Here is a 21,592-nt window from a genome sequence, read left to right as displayed (position 1 = left end):
TTTGGGATTCAGAACCTAGATTAGGGATGAAATTGGAAGGATGGAAGAGGAGATACAAAGTGAAATCATGTAATTATTTGTTGTCCAAAAGGCTAAAGAATTGTTGCAATTTCGAGATAGCACCACTCCAACTTGAGTTCTCCTTTAGTATAGAAACCTGTGAGCCATTTTTTGAGGCAGGAAAGAAGAGAGGAATTTGAGGTAATTCTTGTAAGTTCTCTCTCTTTTTATGTCCTCCTCTAGTTTATGCCTAGATTGGATTTGTAAGTAAACATGTTTGCATATTGAGTATGTTCATGGTGAAAGAAGCAGAGAATTAATGAAATTCTGTGAATTCCTCTTCCTGATGACATTCTTCCTTTCTCAGATGGCCAAAAAGGCTTTGAAATCTGAGTCTGCTGCCTCAACTACAGTGAAGGAAGATAAACAGCCAGCACCAGAGCCTGTAGAAAAGCCACACAGAGAACCCGCAAGGTGAGAGGGATGCCCTTTTGTGATCCTGGGTGAAACACTGGGGTGGTCTTTTAGAAACATAGTCTCCTTCTTAGAGCAGGATTAGTTAGCTCCTCCTGGTGATCTGACCTCCTGACGTGTTACTGGGTTACTTGTACAAGGCCCTAGGGGAGTTACAGAGCACAGCCTAGGAAAATGAGAATATTGAAGATGGGATGTCGCATCCCTGACGGAAGTTCCTGACTGACTATTCCTGAAAGGTTCTTTCCTCTGTGTCTCTCTCCTTGCCTCGCTCATATCTACCCAGTACATCCTGGTGGATATCTGATCTTTTAATACAGTGTTCAGTCTTGTGAATCAGATTCCCAAGACCAGTTGCTAAAGCAGGGGTCACAAGTTCAGATGCCTTTGGGGGCCTGGTGGGAAATGTAAAGGAGCAAAGTGGGTCTAGGATACAGTTGAGAGCATGGGACTGTGAACCAGAGAGGGCGTGCTTTTCAGTTTTGTGTAGTTGTAGCTATGTGAGAATGTCCAAGGTGCCCAATCTTCAGTTCAAATTTTTGTGTGAGACGTCTAAATTTTTTTTTCTGAGATTTCTCAATTTTTGAATGTTGGCAGTTAGTCCAATTAAAAAAAAAAACTTGCATAGCTTATGGGTTGGGGCCTGCAGGCTGCCAGTTTGCCCTCTCCTAACAGTTTTTACTTAAAGCATACTAGCTATTCCAAATGATACATGAACTTAACTTTATTTTTAAAAGGCAGTTTCTCATTTTTCCAAGACTTTTCTTACTCTGAGAATTCTCAAGATCCCATTTATAAGTGTATTATAGGAGAAAGAGGCAGAATGGATACCAGTATTTTACTTCTCTCACATGAGGGTTGGACTAGGACAGCTGGAAGAAGAACTTAGACTTCAAGGTGAGACTGCTGGATTATCAGTTAGTTGTCCAGATGGACTTGTAGTTGTTAGGCACTATACAGAGTTCTTCCATAACGGAAAGCATTGCTTTAGTCCAGGCAGACCAAATGGTTAGACAGCCCCCAGGCTAGAAGTCTCTGGAGGGAGTATCATTGGCCCTAGCTCCTTTAAGATTCTCTTACTTGGAGTTTGAATTCCATAGTTCAACTTATAGATCATATTTAAAGCCTCTACTTAGACTTAGAAAGGGAAGCCCTTATAAATAAAGGTTATATCAAGCAACCTCTCTCTCTTTTTTAACGAAGAGTCCTGAACTTGAGGAGCTCTCTAATTTGAAGCTTCACACTTGAAGCTTCAGCAGTGGTGAAACTGGTCTTTGTATGTTTGCTTTATTTGTAGGCAGCTACGGAATACTCCAACCACCATTGGAATTATGACTCTGAAAGCAGCTTTCAAGACTCTATCCAGTGCACAAGATTCTGAGGCAGCCTTCTCAAAACTGGACCAGAAAGATCTGGTACTTCCTAATCAAGTGTCCCCACCATCACCGGCCCTCAAAAACAAGAGACCGAGAAAAGATGAAAACGAAAGTTCAGCCTCAGCTGAGGGTGAGGGTGGCTCTGAACTGCAGCCCAAGAACAAGCGCATGACAATAAGCAGATTGGTTTTGGAGGAGGACAGCCAGAGTACTGAGCCAAGTGCAGGCCTCGACTCCTCCCAGGAGCTTGATCCAGCGTCACCATCCAAGCCCACCGTTCTCAACCAATCCCTCCCTGGAGAGAAGAATCCCAAGTATGAAGACCTTCTTTGTAGCAGTTTTGGGGCTGGTTGGTGGTCCTGGTTGCGCCTGGTATTGCTTCTGTGAAGGAAGTTAACTTTCAGCTAAGTTACTCACCACCAAGTCTTGCTCAGACTGCTAGAATGTGACTCAGGAATGGGGAGTGACGACATAGCCATCCCTGCCAATTCTCAAGTGCCACACTGGGGCTTCTGGGCATTGCACTAGGGCATGAGTGAGGATGGAAGGGTTTCAAAGCCTCCTGCTCATCGCTGCTTTCATTTTTAGCAAGCTTCTGAGTACCATGACTACTGAATATTAGTCTTGTTTGTCACAAGAAATTTGAATTGGGCCACCTTATCCTTTGGTCCTTAAAAGAGATTTATGAATATTTATAGTTTTGCACCTTCTATGACCATTTAAGATGGCAAATTCAGTAAATATTTACTATTCTCTCACACTCTGCGAGGTTCTATGGGGCAGTGGTTAGAATGCTTTCATTTTGTTCCCGTCATGACCCCCAACCTGGCTTTCCAGTTTTGCTACCTTTTGTGCTCTCTTATGGATCCTTCCTCCAGGCAAACTGCTCTGCTTGCTCTCTCTGGGACACGCTGTGTTTGGTTTTTACTACTGTATTCTTGCTTCCTCTCATTCCCCACAGTTGGACTATCACCCCTCCATCATTGCTTGTCAGAATCCCCTCCACCCTTCAAAGGGAAGAGAAGCTGATGTTGACCAAGTACTTTCCATGGGCAAGCACTTTCACGTACTATCTCCTTAAATCTCTGCACTCCTCATTCTGTGAGTGATATATTGTCCCCATTTTATAGATGAGGAAGATTATTAACTTGCCTGAAATCACACAGCTGAAAAGTGGCAAATTTGGGCTTTGGGATTTTTAATCCTAGTCAGTCTTGACACAAAAGTCTGTGGCCTATACACCGTGTACACCAAGCTGCCCCTTAAAATTCTGCCTCCGTGAATCTCCAGTGGTCACCCTGCTGTAAGTGATTACCTCACTGGTCTCCCAAAGCCATTGCCATCTCTATTACTCCTCTCTCTTGTAGTTGTTTGGGGACCTGTGCTCTGGCATGCATGTGCTAGGTGCCCTGAGGGGCTGTGGTATCTGATAAGTGATTTATACTCGGGCAGAAATCTGCACTATATCCACCACTACCTACATTCAGAAGTGAGTGAATCATTGGCTGGGCAAGCAGATGCAGCTCAAGACATTTTTATTCTCATTTGATACATGATCTCGTTTACTCCTTGCAGCAATCCTGTGAAGTGTAGGTATTACTCCATGAACAGATGAGGAAATAGGAGAGAGTGCATGATTAAAGTGGTTTTATAAATGGGAGGATTTGTGAAGGTTTCAAACATATCTACCTCTCTCATGTGTCAAGGGTATGAAGTACGATGGGTACTCTAAAGCAGAGGTTGGCAAACTACAGCCCCTGGGCTAAATCTGCCTGCTGCCTGTTTTTGTAAATAAAGTTTTATTGGAACACAGCCACACCCATCATTTACGTATTGTCTATGGCTGCTTTTGAGGCTACATTAAGTTGAGTAGTTGCAACAGAGACAGTAAGCTCTACAAAACCAAAGATTCTATGTGGCCCTTACAGAAGAAAGGGATCCCATGACCCTGGCTCTAAATGAAGTTTGTGTGAGGTGCCCTGGGAATTCCAGAGAAGACCTGAGCCTGCTCAGCAGAGTTGTGGGTGGAACAAACCTTGCAGAGGAGCAAATGTTGAGCTGGCTTGAAGGATGAGTAGGAGGTCATCAAGCATGAGCTGGGGGGTTCTAGGCAGTGGGAACCCCTTGCATAAAGGCAGGAGAAAGTCTGGTATGCTTTGAAAAACGTCATGTGGTCTGTATGACAGGAGAATACAACGCACAGAGAGGATGAAGGAAGAAAAGTCTGGATGGGTAGATGGGCCAGATCTTGAGTTCCTATTGTATTCTTCAGACAGAGGTTCTCAAGCTGGGCTTCATATCACAATTACCTGTGGGATGTTTAAGAAAATATATATTCCCAGGCCCCTGGCTATGAATTAGAAGGGGCAGGGGAATGCTCTGTAATCTGCTTTTCTAACTATGCCCCAGATAATTCTAATACAACTAATCTGAAGGCCTGATGAGGGCTTTTGAACAGGCACTGAGGGAAAGGAGAGGAGGAGCGTGGCTGGAGGCTGCTGCCAGGTGAGCAGTCAGGACCTGGGGGAAGCTGGGCCAGTGGAATTAGAGGAGGGGAAGGCAGGATTAGGGTGTATCACCTGAGGCAGGGCTACAACTACTAGATTTTTTTATCCCCCGTGGCACTTGGTACAGAACAGATGCTTACCGGATATTTATTAACCAAATAAAATAATACTTGTTTCTTGCAACTTAAGGAGTCATATCCAAAACTTCTATAGAAGGCCAGCAAAAGGTTAACATTTTAGGCTTTATGGGCCACTTGCGTCTCTGTTGCATATTCTTGTTTTCACAATGCTTTGAAAATGTGAAAACCATTCTTAGCTCAAGGGCAGTACAAAAACCAGCAGCCACAGGTGTAGTTTGCTGACCCCTCTAGACCATCCAACCCCTCTAGACCATTCATTGCTCAAGTTCTCACCTCACCAGTGAGGAGCGCAAGGACCAGGAAGTGACCTGACTTGCCCAGGACTGCAGAGCCACCTAGCAGTTGAGATGAGGACCCAGATCTCAGGCCCTTCCCCATCATGAGAAATGAGGAAGCACCAGAACATTTGTCCACATAATAAATGCTGAGTTCAGAGGAGGAGTGGGAGGTGACCAGAGGGATCTGGGAAGACTCTGCAGGAAGAGTGAACAGCTACTCGGGTGAAAATGCTGGACCAGAGGTTAAAACCAATGTTATCCCAGCACTGGGATAAGGAGATAGAAAACTTCGACTGTAATCCTGTGTAACTTTTGTTTATAAATAGTAAGTAATGCAGTTAATATCCTGAGAAGGAAAAACCTTAAGTAATTTTTTTTCACTCTGTCTCAAGCAAATTAATTATTCTCATGAATAACATTTTTGGAGAGATCCAATTTAAAAAGAAAGGAAAGGAAATAGTTCACCGTTTGTCTCAGCCACTTAGGTAATGTCATAGAACACTTAGGGAACTCAAGGAATTCTTTTCAAGTCTTTGCACTTATTAAGCAAATTGCTTTCATTACTCATTTGCAAAATACCCAGACAGCCTTAAAAATAAATTTCTTTTCATGGGGAGAAGGCGACAGAAGTTTGTCTCTACTCTCTTGGTCAAGTTTTACAGGTCATTTTGATCGATGTAAATTCTTTAAAATTTAATTCAGATACTTTCCATGTTTGTTTTGTAAAAGATGTTATAATTCTGAGGTCAGATTTGTGCTCTGTTCCCAGGGCAGTCATATTATCAATCAGGTAAACACAGTCAAAGTTGATTAGAAAAGACTGCCTATAATTTGCATTTAAATTATTTAATAATTTGGGCTTGGGGTTATATTTCAGCATTGGGACTGTTTTTGGTTGCACCCAAATACCTAACATTTCATGTTCACAGGAAGGATTCTTGTTTGCTCACCACCCTAATCTTTGATGGTATAATTCCTTTGCAGCTCTTTGATAATCCCCTTATTAAGCTAATATTTCTGCAGCTCCCCTTAGGGCTCGTGTTACAGTGCTAGGTGTTTGGCATAGACAAATGAAGATACAGGCCCCGCCTTCAAGATGCTTATGGTTAGGGGTATGTTGTGAAATGGCTGTTTAATGAGTGGAAGCACTAGCCCAAGGGCAGAGGAGCTGGGCTTTTCGTGTGTTTTGGGGCCAGTAGTTAGGGCAGGCTTGTTGACAATGGTGGCCTTGAAAGATGGATAGGATTTCAGCTGGCAGAGAAGCAAATCCCAAGCAGAGGGAACAGTAAATACAGAGGCAGGAAAGTACAGAGTTTGCAGGAGAAAGGAGGAGCAGAGGGTGTGGCTCTGCTGTTTGTGTGGGTGTGGGTATGATGGGGATGGTGGTGGGGAGAGGAGGCACTCACTGGTGGCAAGAAATTGACTGGGTCTAGACTGGAGGATCTTGATTTCCCCATACAGGCGTCTAGGCAGTGAGAAACATCACAGAATAGAGGAGGGATGTGGTAATTTCAGGACAATTGTTCAGATGGCTTTCGAAGGGGAAGGGGCTGGGGCAGAGACTCCAGTTAAGAGGCTAGTGTAATACTGGTGAAAGGTACCATGGGCTTGGACTAGGGGAATGGGGAGGGAAAGGAGAGCCGTCCAGAGACAGGAATAGGGCATATCTGTGAAGGGAGTTTGCAGCTTCTAGGTTGAAGAATGCTCACACCTTAAGAGTGAAAACTAAACCAAACAAACAAAAAACAGGAAAATGAACAGATTTTGAGGGAGATGGTGATGTATTACAGTGCTGAGTTTGAGGGATGGTCCTGCAGCCTAGAGGATGTTGACATGGAGATGCCTGGCCAAGTCAGGATTTGGGAGTTGTGTGTAGGTGAAATCTTGAATGTGGTCACAGCAGAACAGAGAGGCATACAGGGTGGTGAGTAAGCCAAGGACAGAAAATGGGATGATCCAGGATGAATTTGTCTTACACCTTGTCCTCTCATTGATCTCCTCTTAGAGTACCCAAAGGCAAGTGGAACAGCTCTAATGGGGTTGAAGAAAAAGACACTTGGGTGGAAGAGGAGGAACTGTTTCCAGTTCAGGGTAAGCTAGGAGATTCTCTTTGGTCTCTCCTTGATGCTTGCTGAAGTGTAGATGCATGTTACTATCACATTTGTGTTCCAGAAACTGCTTGTCTCCAAACTAGAAAAAGTTTAATAAGTTCTTCATTGTGATTCATCAGGAATCAGTTTTATGTCCTTTCGCATTAAACAATGGAGACTGTCAAAGCAGCACTTTATATTTAAAGAAAATTCCTGGTTTTGTTTTAATAAATGATATATTTAATTGCCGTTGATATTCTTCCTAAAGTCTTTTAATTAGAAGAGGTAGAAGTGGTTATTCCTTGCATTTCTTGTATAAGTAAAAACTCTCTTACCAGTTTCTATATATAAATGTATTTTTCTAAGATAAGAAACTTTGCTTTTCCATAATTAATACTAAACTTCATAGCATTTGCATTAAAATCTCTCACATCACATATTTTGCATTCTAATGGAAATATCTAAGTGCTAAACTTTAGTTTTGGAGATTATTCTGTAGACTTTTTGTGACGTAGCAACAACAGTAATCCTCTGCCAGTCTGAAAGGTTTTGTCCTTAAAAAGTAGCTTCATTGGCAAAAACATAGTTGGCAAGATCAAGATCACACAGGAAATGGCGGAGGTAACAGAAAATCAATAAAAGTGGCATTTAATATTTAAAACCAACAGGATATGAAAGTCCTAGAAAACACCCACTTCCAGTGTAGTCCAGATTTGTCAGATTTACAAATCTGCTTCCACTATAGTATGAAATACTTCATAATTTAAAAATAGTACTCTCCTGTAAGTGTCCCTTTTCCTGAGCCCCCTCCTCCATTGTCAGGAAGCATTGCTGCGACAGCATCTGGTAAGGCAGACACTCGAACAAGTTTTATGTTTATGCAACTTTGCCTTTTCTTGCAGCTTTTTAACTGGCTCTCGTTGGCTTGCAATGGCATTCATGTCTTTTATACTTGTATAACCTCCTGTAGCCTTCTGGTCCTTTAAAAAATTATTTTGGTCCATGTTTTTTGAGGCCTCATCTCTTTCCATATGGTGAGGGGTGGAGTTTGAGCAGATCTCGCATGTCTGTCAGAGTAGGAAGCGATAATTATTATCCCGTTCTTTTTTTTAAGGAATTAAACCAAATTTTACTTCTATAAAATGATCAGGGATTTGAAAATTCTGGCATAAAACAGTAAAACTGTGTTATTTCAAAGCAGTAGTTAGCAAGGGGTTATAAAGCAGAAATTTTCTATATGTACACACACACCTACATATATACACTTATGTGTGTATATTAGGGTTTTAAATACCACAGTCCCTCAGTAATTTTAGAAAATGATATTGGTTTTCCTAAGGAGCCTGAAATCCATCACTAACCAACATTTATTGAATGCCTATTTGTAAAGTATTTGCTTTGTACAGATTCTCATGGGCTGAAATGATTGGTATCCCCAAAACAAAGGACAAAAACAAATTAATCCTTTAACAATGTCTTTTCTTTTCTCAAAGTTTGTGAAATTTGAATCAGGTTTTCCCTTTCGGGACATTCTGTGTCTTTTTCTTGTGGTTTGTGCAGACAAAGGTGAACTCTGAAATGAGTCTACTTTTAATGTTTTCCAGCAGCACCAGATGAAGAGAGTGCAACCAGTATAACAAAAAAGCAGGTAATTTAGAATTCTCTCTTCTGATCTTTTCTGGTTGTATGGGTAGAACAGAGGTAAAATAAGTACCCACATCTCCTGGGCATAGACTACCCATGCACACGGTAAAAAAATTTTTTGCAATTTTCAGATAACCTAAACTAAAAGTAACGATTAGAGGCCAGCCCTGGGGCCGAGTGGTTAAGTTCGCGCGCTCTGCTTCAGCGGCCCAGGGTTTGGCCAGTTTGAATCCTGGGCACCAGCATGGCACCGCTCATCAAGCCATGCTGAGGCAGCGTCCCACATAGCACAACTAGAAGGACACACAACTAAAAAAAATACACACCTATGTACCGGGGGGCTTTGGGAGAAAAAGGAAAAAAGAAAAAGTAATGGTTATTCTCTGGAAGAATAATCTAAGAGGACAGAAACTTGGCACATTTTCCCACCCATGAACAACATGTTTGAAGTTTTGAATACAGAAATGATTATTAGTTGAGGATGAAATCTCTGGACATTGAAAATTATTAAATGTCCAAATTCACAGTGTTAACTTATTATCTATCTTATGTTTTGAAAATATAAACCCTTTTGGGTTCCGATTATTCTTCTAGGATTCTTGAGTTTACCTCTTCACTATATGAAAATGTAAATAAGTGGAGAGACAGGTTGTAAGAAATCTTTTGGTTTTCTATTGCAGAAGTGGACTGTAGAAGAAAGCGAATGGGTCAAGGCTGGAGTGCAGAAATATGGAGAAGGAAACTGGGCTGCCATTTCTAAAAATTACCCATTTGTTAACCGAACAGCTGTGATGATTAAGGATCGCTGGCGGACCATGAAAAGACTTGGCATGAACTGAAACAGGCTTTCATTTCCACAGAATTCACAGGAGCACGGTTCCTAATAATAGCCCCTGATAGTCTGCTGTTTCTTTCAGAAGCTGGGCTGGGAGGAGAATTTTGGGCATCCTCCTCCGACATGGGAAAGGTCCCAGTTTCACTTCATCGCTGTTGGAGATCGTGGAGCTGAGAAACAAAGCCAAGTCCACCCCATGTCCTTGGCAGAGATGACAGGCACGTAGCTTGTACAGTGCCAGAATATCATTAGTATTTCCCTTCTTTAGTGGTTTGCTTGAATTTAAATCCCCGGTAATCAGTAGAACCTTCTCCTAGGAAATGGTGGAGTCTGTTAGGAGCCACTTATGACTCCATGACCTGTTAAAACCAGCAACATGAGCATTATTTGGAGTGAACTTGTTCCAGGTAAAGCTTTGGCCTTCTGATGCAAATGCAAAGGAACTTCGTCTGTCATGAGCCCAGGTTGCCGAGAGACCAGTCCTGGTGGAATCAGAGTCCCTTAAAGACTTCAGCCAGTTGTGACATCAACACCTATACCTGACTGCCTTGGCATTTGCTCTTAATATTTGCTGGGCTATGTAGGCAGGTTTAACCTCCACTTCTCATGTGGTTGAACCAGTGTGTTTTTTGGTAAAATGGTGATTGTAGATAAGCTTAGCCCCTCCCTTCATCTTCTCTTCCCAATTCCCTTCCTTATGCTGGACTTTTAAAGCCTAAAAAAATTCTGATTGAATATAAATGCCTAATTCCATTCTTTGTGAAATGGTTGCTTCCGCCTGATTCCCTAATTGTGCTGTGTTAGTGTCTTGCACTGGAATTCAACATTCCCTTCTCCTTTTGTACTGTGTTGTGCTTGCTGTCTCTCTCTGACATCCTTAAAGACTCTTTTTAGCAAAAAAAATTTCAGTAAAGTGTTTTCTGTAACCGTTTTTTAAAATGAGTACTAATTATTGTCCATAACTTGTAGCATTCTTCATTAAAGTCTTGCTTCTCTCAAATTTAAGTAGCTGTTTAATTGCAGCAGAGCATATATGAACAGATGCAGGTAGCAAAATGTTGAAGAAGCTTTGCTGAACCATATTGACTATGTTAAGAAGCTGATGTCAAACTGTATTGGATGTTATAATCCTTGGAATACGTGTCGAACAGAGATGTGGAAATTTCCTCTTAATTTGTCCATTTCTTCATATAACATACTTCTGGGGACAGAAACAATCCCCCTTTCTCACTTTTGAGTGAGTGAAAGGCAAGATGTAAAGAAATGCTGAAGTTTTCAAATTCATCCTGTAGTTATAACTTCGAAACTTTTGTACAGCTTTATTACCTGTTAACTACATGTTTGGGGGTTTGGTACTACTGTTTTTCTGTCAATTAACCCCAAATGAAACTACAGTGAGACGGTGAGAACATGATTTCCTCTCCATCTGGCCATCTCTCCATCTGGTTTCAGCTAGTTGTGGTCTCCCTCTGAATCAGATTAGGATCCAGAAGCTTTTCTCCCGTCAACTGTCACATCATTAGATGGTGCTCTCTAGGTAGAAGAGCGACACTGTGATGCATTTAAAGAAGTAAAATATCCTGATCAGTGCTTCTCAAATTTGAGAAACACATAGGTCCATTAACATTTTTTAACATAACTTCAGTGTTATTTTTATTATGATGTTACTGAAATGTGTACAAACAAAACTCTGCCTAGCGCTTCTATAGAACTATAAAACTTACTGTGAACTCATGACTGTTTGCTGAATCTAAGTCACTGCTAGAGACATGAGTAGTGCTAGGACTGTGGCGGTGCTGGGACTCGGGTGGGAGTACCTGTGCCACTGTGAACTGAGAAATGATCCCAGTCTCCTACCCTCCCCACCTCCTCCTCAGCAAGACTGCTGCAGAGCCACTGTGCCTCAGAGTGCTGTGATATCATTGGCCTTCGCTAGAACTGAACACAATTATGAAGGCTGTTCTTTGGTTATTAGCTTGGGACAGTTAAAGGATTACCACTTGGAATCAATGCGATGAATTCTAAAGTAATACTTGGTTAGAAGGTGCTAATGCTGTTTTGTTTTTTAAGATTATGGCTGAAATAAAAATTGACATTGTCAGAACTCAAGAGATTGACAGAACACTGTCCTGGTAGGTAAGAGTGTATGGCCCACTTGGCCTCAGCTGTGCCACCTGTGCCTGTGGGATGGTGAGCTAGCCACTGGAATCCTAAATGTCCATTTCCTCATCTCTAATGCAGTAGGTAATGATATCTCCCATGTAGGGCAGTTGTGAGAATAAAATAAGATGCAGGTAAATCTCTTAGCTCCGTGCCGACCATGGAGTCAGTGGGTGTTCAATGAGCCTTTCTCTCCCTGTGGGTGCTGAAGACGTCATGGATAAAAGAAGAAAGATCAAGGGTTTGAACAATATAATCTGTAAGTGGGTTTTGAATGGCTTTAGATGAGTGTATCAGTCAGGTGGAAGGTGGCAGAACGAGGAGGATTACCAGTGGAGGAGTTTGACCGCTGTCTCTTGCTCACTCTGTTCATCCATTTAAAGTTGTGCACACATTTCTATGCTGTGCTTGGCTCTCTAAGCTGTAGTACAAGCAGAAAGTCCACTTAACAGGTGTTGCCCCACATGTCTTAGAGGAGCAGTAGGTAGCATCTAGCAATCTGATATGAATAAGAGAGAAAAAACTCCCTAGACCCCCTTTGTCTATATATTCAGATGGTTGTAAGTAAACTTACCCAATGTTTATCTCCAAGAAGCAAGAAGTGAAAAATGACAGCCCAAAGGAAGGCTGGAAATACCTCTTCTGAAGTGGTAGATCCTATCTAGCACCTGTGAAGTAGGTTTGGTAAGCCATTGAGTTTTTGAGGTGAAAGCAAACACTTCCTGTGAGCCAAACATGGGGGTATCATGCCAGTTCTATTATGGAATATCTCTGTGTGGCCCTGAAACTGGCCTGAGTGTGACTTGTGGAGTTAATGATTACCCCAGTAGTGGTCTAATCTCTTGGTTCCACTGGGCTGCAAGCAGTTTGCCTGCAGAGGAGTCTCCAAAGAGCAGCATGTTCCCTTTGCTCTTTGGGGCTGGACTGGTGGTTCTGAACCTAGTGACTTCTGCTAGGAGCCAGAAGACAGAACCCCTTAGTGGCTCTGGGGACCAGACACTCTTCCATGGAGCAGATCGATGTGACTTTGCCATCATGATCCCTTCAGGAGGCACAGAATGCTTTTGGCAATTTGCCCGCCAGACTGGATACTTCTATTTCAGTTATGAGGTGGGTACTTGGGCTCCTCTGGCCATACTGGGGACTTGGGCTTTTTTGTTTCTTTTTGTAAAGTGGGTCAGGTTTTAGACGAACACAAGCTCTGGTTGTCTTTATTATGCTGTGATCCCCCACCTGTTAATGAAATGGACCTGCAGGTAGATGGAAACTCTCCATGGATGAATAGTGACTAAAACATATGGCTTGGCTTCTCAAACTGGGGGTGCTGGATGTGTGCTCAAAGCCATGGAACAAACAGTGTGCCTCTTCCAGGAGAGAGAACCAGCGCATTTACTCCCATTTGGAGAGGAGAGGGGAGAGGATACATTTTTAAAATATTAGAACAATATGGCTATGGTACAAAGTCGAATGAAAAGTCACATGACCTTTGGAGACAGACCCAGAGATTTCAAAGAAACACTTCAGTTTATGAGGTTTGGGGAGCAACATCCACTCTTTGCCTTTAGGTGTAATTCCAGCAAATTGGAGAATCACTCGCTCAAGATTTCTCTGTTCAGCCAGACAGTCCTGTTTCTTTTAGGAAGGTAAATGTTTTCAAGTTGCCTGTTCACAAGCCAAGTCCTTTCCCTCATCCTTTGGTCCTAGACCACAGTGCCCAAAGATGGTCTCCTCAACAGTAAAGTTAAAGGCTGTTCATTTCTTTTGTTTATCTTAGAAACCTGTTAACTTTCTAATTTTTGTTTACATAGTAATAGACTATATTGATCTTATTCCATGCCGCTATAACTTAAAACATTTTAAATTAACTTATCAGAGCTTTTTCTTATCTCTGAATTTATAACAGAACAGTAGCTACTAGTTAGCTCGCTGTAGCCTGAGCTTATCAGGACCCAGCATGAGGACAAGTGCCTAAATCTGGAACACCACCAGGGAAGTCAAAACCAAGCAAGTTCGGTTAAGAACTCCAGGGCCAGAATCATACATACCAACCGATACATGCCAGCTGTATGGTCTGAGACATGTCTTCTTAACATGGGTGCTGTTGGGATTTTGGGCAATTCTTTGTCCTGCAATACTGTTTCTAACATGGCAGGATGTTCAGCATTGCTGTCCTTCCTTAGCCCCGAACACCACTGTTGTCTGAATCCAAATTCCCAGAGGATGTTGGGCAGTACCATCCCTGATTGAGAACCACTGTGCTGATGATCATGGAGTGTCAATCTTGGCAATTACCTAGCTTCGTGGTGATGCAGCAGGGACTTTTCTCCCTCTTTAATGTGTCTTGGCAGGTTCAGCGGACAGTGGGAATGTCACGTGACCGGCATGTTGCTGCCACCGCACATACACCACAGGGTTTCCTCATAGATACCTCTCAGGATGTTCGGGGCCAGATTAACTTCCCTACCCAAGAGACAGGTCTGTTTTCATCACCACAGCTATTACAATAATCATAAGTTTCTTTGAAATTGGGGAAATAATGAAGTATTGAAATTAATTATCTGAGACGTAAAAGCCTGGGCTTTTTCACATAGGGATGGTGAAACGATAAGAAAAAAATTTAGCTTTCAATACCAAAAACCAGTTTTCCTGCAGACTGCCGATGGCCAAGGACATTAAGCGGTAGTCCACTAGCAGTTTGCGGGCAGAGTCTCCAGGTGACTAATTATTCTAACTCCAGGGTCTAGAAGCTCAATTTTATCTCATCATCTCAACTGACTAGTTTATGGGAAAATGACCAAAACAGACTCATTTATGATACAGAATTCCAATTAATAAATTTATTATGAGATAGCATTTCTTTCCAGTCACCAGAATACTTGAACCAGTTACCAAAAAGCAGACTAGAACAAAAGAAAATGCAAGGCCACGAAAAACATCCACATTCCACAACAAAGCACTCCTTCAGTCACCAGAAAATTCCTACAGCCAGATGGAGCCCATCCCCATCCTGGACGGCACCAGTCAGTTTTAACTGCCCTCTCTACCAGCCAGGTATACAAAAAAAGACAGTGTTTCTCAACAGGGGCATAAAACAATGCCCCTTTGTGTAGCACAGGATATTCAGCATTATAGGATAGTTAGCATCTTTGGCCCTTACATGCCAGCAGTGCCTTCCAATCATTTCAACAATCAAATACACGGCCACACCTTTCAAATCCTGCTCCTCCCCACTCCCCGCTCCCCACACAAGGGGAGGTGACTCCAGTTGAGAACCAGCACCAGTCCATGCCCCAAACCAGCAGTCCCTGTACAGACCACCTTGCAGGAAGTTACTCCAGCAGGATAACTGCTTTTATTCACAACATACCAATTTTTTCCCTAGATTCAAGTTCACAATGGTATCCCCCAGCTCTAAGGGTGTACAAGAAGCAGGCAAACACAACGTTCTTAATTTCAACTCAATTGAAATTAAGTTGAGAAGTTCCTTAATAAGGGATGTGGGAATTATAGGTTGAAAACGAGGGAGAAAACATTGTTTTCTATCCAGTATAGAACTAAAGTTACTAAAATTTGGCAAAACATGTTGTAAATATTATTTAGTAAAATAAGTTTCATGTAAGATAAGTGTCTTCCACATCAAAACTTGGGTCTTTGTCCTTCCTAAGTAAAAAGAAGGTGCTATAGAGGCACGTTTAACACTGCAGAACAGTCATCTCCAGGGAAATTTAGAGGGTGGGAGGGTGAGAGATCAGCAAAGGGTGGGAGACCAAGACTTGCTAATGATCTAGGGATTCCTACAGGTTTTTATCAGCTTTGTCTAAAAAATCAGCAAAATCGCTTTGGTTCTGTGCAAGTGTACCTCAATTTTGGAGTCTTCTATGAGGATCCTGAGATGGACCACAAACAGAATGAGAGAAAACAACTGAATGATACTCTGGATGCAATTGAGGTAATTGTTTTGTGGGAGATAAACATCCGTGGAAACTGATTTTCAATTTGGAGGAAAGATTAAAATTATGGAAGTACCGGGGCCGGCCCAGTGGCACAGTGGTTAAGTTCGCGCGTTCTGCTTCTCGGGCAGCCTGGGGTTCACCGGTTCGAATCCCAGGTGCGGACATGGCACCGCTTGGCAAAAGCCATGCTGTGGTAGGTGTCCCACATATAAAGTAGAGGAAAATGGGCATGGATATTAGCTCAGGGCCAGTCTTCCTCAGCAAAAAGAGGAGGATTGGCAGTAGTTAGCTCAGGGCTAATCTCCGTCAAAAAAGAAAAAATAAATAAACAAAATTATGGAAGTACTATCATTTGAATGAGGGCTCATTTGGTTAGAAACCAACCAGGTAAGGGGATTTGAAGACTTTAACTTTCATGACTCAGAGTTCTTCAAATTCCTCACTTGTTTTATACCAAGGGGTTGGCTCACAGGCCAAATCTGGCCCATTGCTTGTTTTTCTTTTAAGGTTTTTTATTGTTTTTATTTTTCCTTCTTCTCCCCAAAGCCCCCCAGTACATAGTTGTATATTTTAGTTGTGGGTCCTTCCAGTAGAGCTATGTGGGATGCCACCTCAGCATGGCTTGATGAGCGGTGCTAGGTCCACGCCCAGGATTTGAACTGGCAAAACCCTGGGCCACCAAAGCAGAGCGCAGGAACTTACCCACTCAGCCACGGGGCCGGCCCTGTCTGTTTTTTAATTCAGATATAATTCACCATTTTAAAGTGTACAATTCAGTGGGTTTTATATATCCCCAAGGTCCTGCAACCATTACCAGCATCTAATTCCAGAAGTTTCATCACCCCAAAAATAAACTCCATACCCATTAGTCACTCTGTCCCTCATGCCCCCCAGACCTGGGTACTCACTCACTATTCTACCTTCTGTCTCTATACATTTGCCTATTGTGTACATTTCATATGAGTAGAATCATACATTATGGCCTTTTGTGTCCGGCTTCTTTCATTTGACATGTTCATTCCTTTTTATGGATGAATAATACTCTATTGCATGGATATACCATATTTTGTTTATCCATTCATGAGTTGACAGACAACTGGGTTATTTCCACTTTTTCGCTATCATGAATAATGCTGTTATGAACATGTTTTCATTTCTGTATACATAGAAGTGGTATATTCTGCTGGGTCATATGGTAGCTGTTTAACTTTGTGAGAAACTGCTGTTTTCCACAGCAGCTAAACCATTTTACACTCCCACCAGCAGTGTATGAGGGTTGCAATTTCTCCACATCCTTGCCGACATCTTATTGTCTTTTTTATTATAGCCATCCTAGTGGGTGTGAAGTGATAGCGTGTGGGTTTTTTTTTTTTAAAGATTTTATTTTTCCTTTTTCTCCCCAAAGCCCCCCGGTACATATGTATTTTTGGTTGTCGGTCCTTCTAGTTGTGGGATGTGGGATGCCGCCTCAGCATGGCTTGACGAGCAGTGCCAGGTCTGCGTCCAGGATTCGAACTGGCAAAAACCTGAGCCGCCAAAGCGGAGTGCGTGAACTTATCCACTCGGCCACAGGGCCAGCTCCTAGCTTGTGGTTTTGAGTTGTGTCTAATGACTAAAGACATTGAGGATCGTTTCATGTGCTTTTGGCCCTTTGTATATCTTCTTTGGAGAAATGTCTATTCAAATCCTCTATTTTAAAATTGGATTGTCTTTTTATTGTTAAGGTCTAAGAGTTTTTTATATATTCTGGATATGATTTGCAGTATTTTCTCCCATTCTGTGGGATGTCTTTTCCCTTTCTTGATAGTCTCCTTGATGCACAAAAGCCCACTGCCTTTTTTTGTACACAAAGTTTTACTGGAACACAGCCATACTCATTTGACAATTACAACTTGTCTATGGCTGTTTTTGTGCTACAATGGCAGAGTTGAGTAGTTGCAACAGAGACCATATGGCCTGCAAAGCCCAAAATATTTACTATCTTGTCCTTTAATTAAAAGTTTGTAGGCCCTTATTTTCTACCATATACAAAGAACAGAAGACATCCCCAGAAGGGCACTATGTGCTGAGGAAATGTGTAAATCTAGAGACACTCCACAAGGGCTCTCTAGTTTCAGCACTAAAGTTTTTCATTATAAAAATTATTTTTATTTAAAGTCCAGGCCACTTTTTCATATACAGCAAAACCAGAATATATCAACTACAACAGCCAACTTACTACATATCATAAAATCATACAAATAAGTTACTCAACTTCCAGATAACTTAGGGTAGTGCTGGTAAGCACCCAGGTGAGCTTAGATGGCAGGTAGGGAGGACTCCTTTATTTTATTGTGTGTCCCACAGGAGAGTACACAAAAGGTGCAGAACAATATCTTTCACATGTGGCGATACTACAACTTTGCCCGAATGAGGAAAAGGGCGGACTTTTTCCTTCTCCAATCAAATTATAACTATGTGAACTGGTGGTCAACAGCCCAGAGCCTTGTTATTGTTCTTTCTGGAATCCTGCAGCTGTATTTCTTGAAGCGTCTCTTCAATGTCCCACTGACTACAGGCACAAAGAAGCCAAGATGCTAAGCTAAAACAACTACAGTGCCGTGGCTCTTTCCTTCTGGGGCAGAACCTTCGTCAAAGCTTTGGTCAAACCAGCTTTGTAAAGTTCTTGAAAAAGATCAGTTTCCCGTTAGAAAGTTTTAGTCTGTTGCTGTCATCTACACAGGCAAAAAATGGCAATAAAATAAACGTTACCATCAAAATACTGTTCATCATACAGCAGTCCCCCAACCGTCACTAAGTCTATGTAGAGGTTAACAGAGAACCTCAGAAGGGAGAAGAGTTGGAAAAAATGGGACAAAAACAGAAATCCGGTTTTATATGTCGCATACAAAAATAGGAGTTGGTAGACTGCTTTTTTGTAGTGGAAAAATGTTTATTTTTAGAGATAAAATACCTTTGGAATTTAAAATAAGCAGTATATTTGTTAAAGAAAATGTTTTACAATCCAGCTGGTTTTTAAATTTTTGAAATGTTTTTCATTTTTAAAAAATATTTTAACAATTCTAAAAATAATTTTGGGAGATGTGGGGAAGGATGGAGGAATTGAATTATTTCAGGGTCTCTGATTAGTGCTTTTTGTCCAGTCGAGTCAGGTTAAGTAAAGGTTCGTAAGAGAAATTATGTTTTAGGAAATCAAGGTGATAAAAATAACATTCAGCCTGGGATCATGTTGTCCAAGAAAGAAAGATCAAGGGGGAAAAAAAGCTTGTACCATCAAGTGATGATTGGTTAGGGATGTGGTGTATATATATATATACACAGACACACACACACACACACACACACACACACACACACACACAATGGAATACTACTCAACCATGAAAAAGAACAATCATCCCATCCGCAACAACATGGATGGACCTTGAGGGTATTATGTTAAGCGAAATAAGCCAGAGAAAGACAAACGCTGTATGATTCCACTCATACGTGGAAGTTAAACAAACACACAGACAAAGGCAACAGTTCAGTGGTTACCAGGGGGAAAGGGGTTGGGGGTGGGCCCGAGGGGCGAAGGGGCACATTCATATGGTGACTGAAAAATAGTAACGTACAACTGAAATTTTACAATGTTATAAACTATCATGACCTCAATAATAATTAAAAGCTTATAAAAACCAAAATAATATAATCAAACTATACTCATAAAATCCTACTCTCAGTAATAGGAATACTCAGTATATGCAATATAAAAATAATTCTTACCATTTATTCAACACCTATCATTTGTCAGGCACTGTGCTAAATGTTTTACAACGATTTCTGATTCCAGAAACCATTCTTAGGTAGATAATTAACGCTGTTTTTTGAAACAGAAGAAGAAAATAAAGCTTATTAAAATTTAATGACTCATCATAGACCCTGGAGCTGGTAGGTATCAGAATTCGGGTGTGAATCCAAGTTTTTCTTCCACACCACACAGCACCTACCCTATGGAAAATTAGCAGAATAAATTGTTATTATTTTATCCCAATTTCATTTGTATAATCCCAGACATGGCCTACTAGTCTATCTTGCATAGTACTAATAAATAATTAAGAAAATTCATTGTGTTCCTTTCATGTGTTTGGAAAATAATGTTATCACAGATAACAATAAGCTATTCTTGTCCTCAGTTCCAACGATTCAGAAGCTGTTACTCAAAACAAGACGCCCTCTGATTCAAACATAAAACACTATTCTATTTAGTCACAAACACAAAGATCTGAAACCCCATTTTTGAGCCATTTCTGTGTATAAGAATCCAGCCTGCAATCGTCGATAATAGAATATTACACTAAAAAGTCCCTGAAGAAGTCACAGTGTTGACAAAATACAACAGGATGGTGGAGCCTACACAGACACAGGAAACAAAGCTAGGCCCTTCCACACAGCCACAAGTCCTTGCGACGATTTCGTTTTTAAGTCAATGTCTCTTCATGCCGCACATATTCCCCAATGTCTGCTTGATGAAATACCACAATCGCCATGGGGTCTACTTTCCTGCAGTCTTGTGTGGACTTTGCTGCCACCCCAAAACCCTAAGATTCAAAAGAAGAGACACTGATTCACTCAAGCAATTCAATAAGCATGCACTGAGGGCTAGAAATAACAAGCACGAAAAAAATACAGTTCTTCCAACAATTCAAAAGATGCTGAAAATTTACTCTCTCAAGCACACAGATTGAAAATACATCCTTGCTGAAAAAAAGATACTTGATTTGTGTACGAGCTACCATCTCTACTCACCAAAGGGATGTCTGCCATGGAGTACACCACCACTCCCTGGTACTGAGAAGTATTTTCAGTGATTCGGCCCAGTCCAGATTTCAACACGTGGTTCCCATACAAGAAGGACTGCTCGGCTCCAGGTTTTATCCACACTTTATACTATAAAAAAGAGAATTAAATCCAAGAGACGTAAAAATGCTAACAGTCATACCCCTGCAGATAAGCTGGCTGCTGGATCTGCGATTAATTTCTTGAAACAATTTTAAGGAAAAGAAAGGATGCATGTTTCCCTCACTCTGTTCACTGCCTGAACAGAACTGCCAGGAGGTTCTTTTCTCAATTCTAGAAGCAACTTCTCCCTCGGACAGTTTAACAGCTCTTTTTCTGGACCCCACTCTGTTCCTCATCACAGCCGCCTATTTGCTTTTTAATCTTCAGCTGGATCTGTATAGGCTTTTCTACTTTGCTGGAGATAACTAGAACCACAGCGCCATACAGCACTCGTACCCCGAGGCCCTAACTATGCCCGAACAGCAAGACCCACAAACATCTCCATGTGCTGGCACTGACCCCAAGCACTGTCGGGGACTCTGCGGCAGAGAAGCTGCCCAATTATCTGCGCGCTGAAGTGGGCCTCATCCTTGACTTCCTCCATCCCCAGAGGCAGACTGGAAACCACTGCACAAACCTTGGCATAGGGTGCAAGGTAATCCAGAGCTGTGATGTGCAACCGGAACTTGTGAGTCTTCGTGAATTTTCCAAAGCAGGTCCCCAGCGACACCAGCTTGTCACCGGAGATGTTAGCAGCCAACTTCATGATCTTCTCACTAAAGGAGTAAGGAAGAAGGAGCTGTCAGATGAGGGAGGCTAGTGGGACCCAGGCCCCCACCCGAGTCCATGCTGCCCCCCGTCTCCGCCTCACCTCACATAGTACACCCGGTCGTTGTGCAGCCTGAAGCAGTAGGTGCCGTCGGGCCTGTCGACCAGCAGCTGAAGATTCTCCCCGATGCTGAGAGCAAATGGAGGACTGGAGGCCGCGCCCGAACTTTCTCGTCCCGGCTGCGCAACCCTACTCCCCCCACGCCCCTCCCGGCCACACACACTCCCTCTTCCACCCCGCGCACTCACTATTTTGCTATCTTCTCAAACATTACACGGGTCTCCTCTTCGGTCAAAGGCCGCATTCTCCCGCCGGCTTAAGGCACGAGATCCTCGTGCCTCAGTCGCCGGAAACGGAAGTCAGTCTCCAGCCGCTCCCTGGCAACCCCAAAGCCTGCCTCTCTAGCTGCCTTTCACTCGTTCCCCACGCCGGCGCCCCGTAGCCTGGAGGACCGTCGGGGTTAGAAAGCTGGCCCGGATGAGAAA

At 42.2% G+C, this 21,592-nt stretch overlaps 3 protein-coding genes across 7 annotated transcripts in view; 2 read left to right on the top strand and 1 right to left on the bottom strand.

Moving 5' to 3' along the window:
• TERF2 (telomeric repeat binding factor 2) overlaps nt 1–10,344 on the top strand; it is a 23,708-nt gene extending 13,364 nt beyond the window's left edge. For 2 of the 4 annotated variants that reach the window (XM_070263067.1, XM_023637205.2), the window contains 5 exons: nt 368–474; nt 1,772–2,164; nt 6,781–6,866; nt 8,473–8,513; nt 9,190–10,344. In XM_070263067.1, the coding sequence (XP_070119168.1) occupies nt 368–474; nt 1,772–2,164; nt 6,781–6,866; nt 8,473–8,513; nt 9,190–9,348 (786 nt within the window). In that variant the 3' untranslated portion in view covers nt 9,349–10,344. Of the gene's footprint in view, nt 1–367; nt 475–1,771; nt 2,165–6,780; nt 6,867–8,469; nt 8,514–9,189 lie in introns of all 4 variants that reach the window. The other 2 variants (XM_023637208.2, XM_005614984.3) reach the window with 1 other exon arrangement.
• Nucleotides 1,055–21,592, bottom strand: NIP7 (nucleolar pre-rRNA processing protein NIP7). 2 transcript variants are annotated; one of them, XM_023637213.2, is made up of 5 exons: nt 21,356–21,547; nt 21,150–21,236; nt 20,916–21,054; nt 20,246–20,386; nt 1,055–7,932 (listed from the first exon to the last, which is right to left on the bottom strand). In XM_023637213.2, the coding sequence occupies exons 1-5, from the start codon at nt 21,409–21,411 to the stop codon at nt 7,684–7,686; spliced, it is 672 nt and encodes a 223-aa protein (XP_023492981.1). In that variant the 5' UTR covers nt 21,412–21,547; the 3' UTR covers nt 1,055–7,683. The 2 variants fall into 2 exon arrangements, with proteins under 2 accessions (XP_023492981.1, XP_023492983.1); XM_023637215.2 differs by lacking the exon at nt 1,055–7,932 and adding an exon at nt 17,583–20,037 and having other exon boundaries at nt 21,356–21,592.
• TMED6 (transmembrane p24 trafficking protein 6) lies at nt 12,341–18,820 on the top strand. The gene is made up of 4 exons (XM_001499607.6): nt 12,341–12,614; nt 13,853–13,979; nt 15,305–15,453; nt 17,804–18,820. Exons 1-4 carry the CDS (start codon nt 12,402–12,404, stop codon nt 18,035–18,037), a joined length of 723 nt encoding a protein of 240 aa, XP_001499657.3. The 5' UTR covers nt 12,341–12,401; the 3' UTR covers nt 18,038–18,820.

Source organism: Equus caballus, chromosome 3 (assembly GCF_041296265.1).
Source record: "Equus caballus isolate H_3958 breed thoroughbred chromosome 3, TB-T2T, whole genome shotgun sequence".
In the NCBI taxonomy this organism is placed as follows: Eukaryota; Metazoa; Chordata; class Mammalia; order Perissodactyla; family Equidae; genus Equus; species Equus caballus.
Note: the sequence above shows the minus strand (reverse complement) of the source record. Positions and strands in the feature narration are given on the sequence as shown.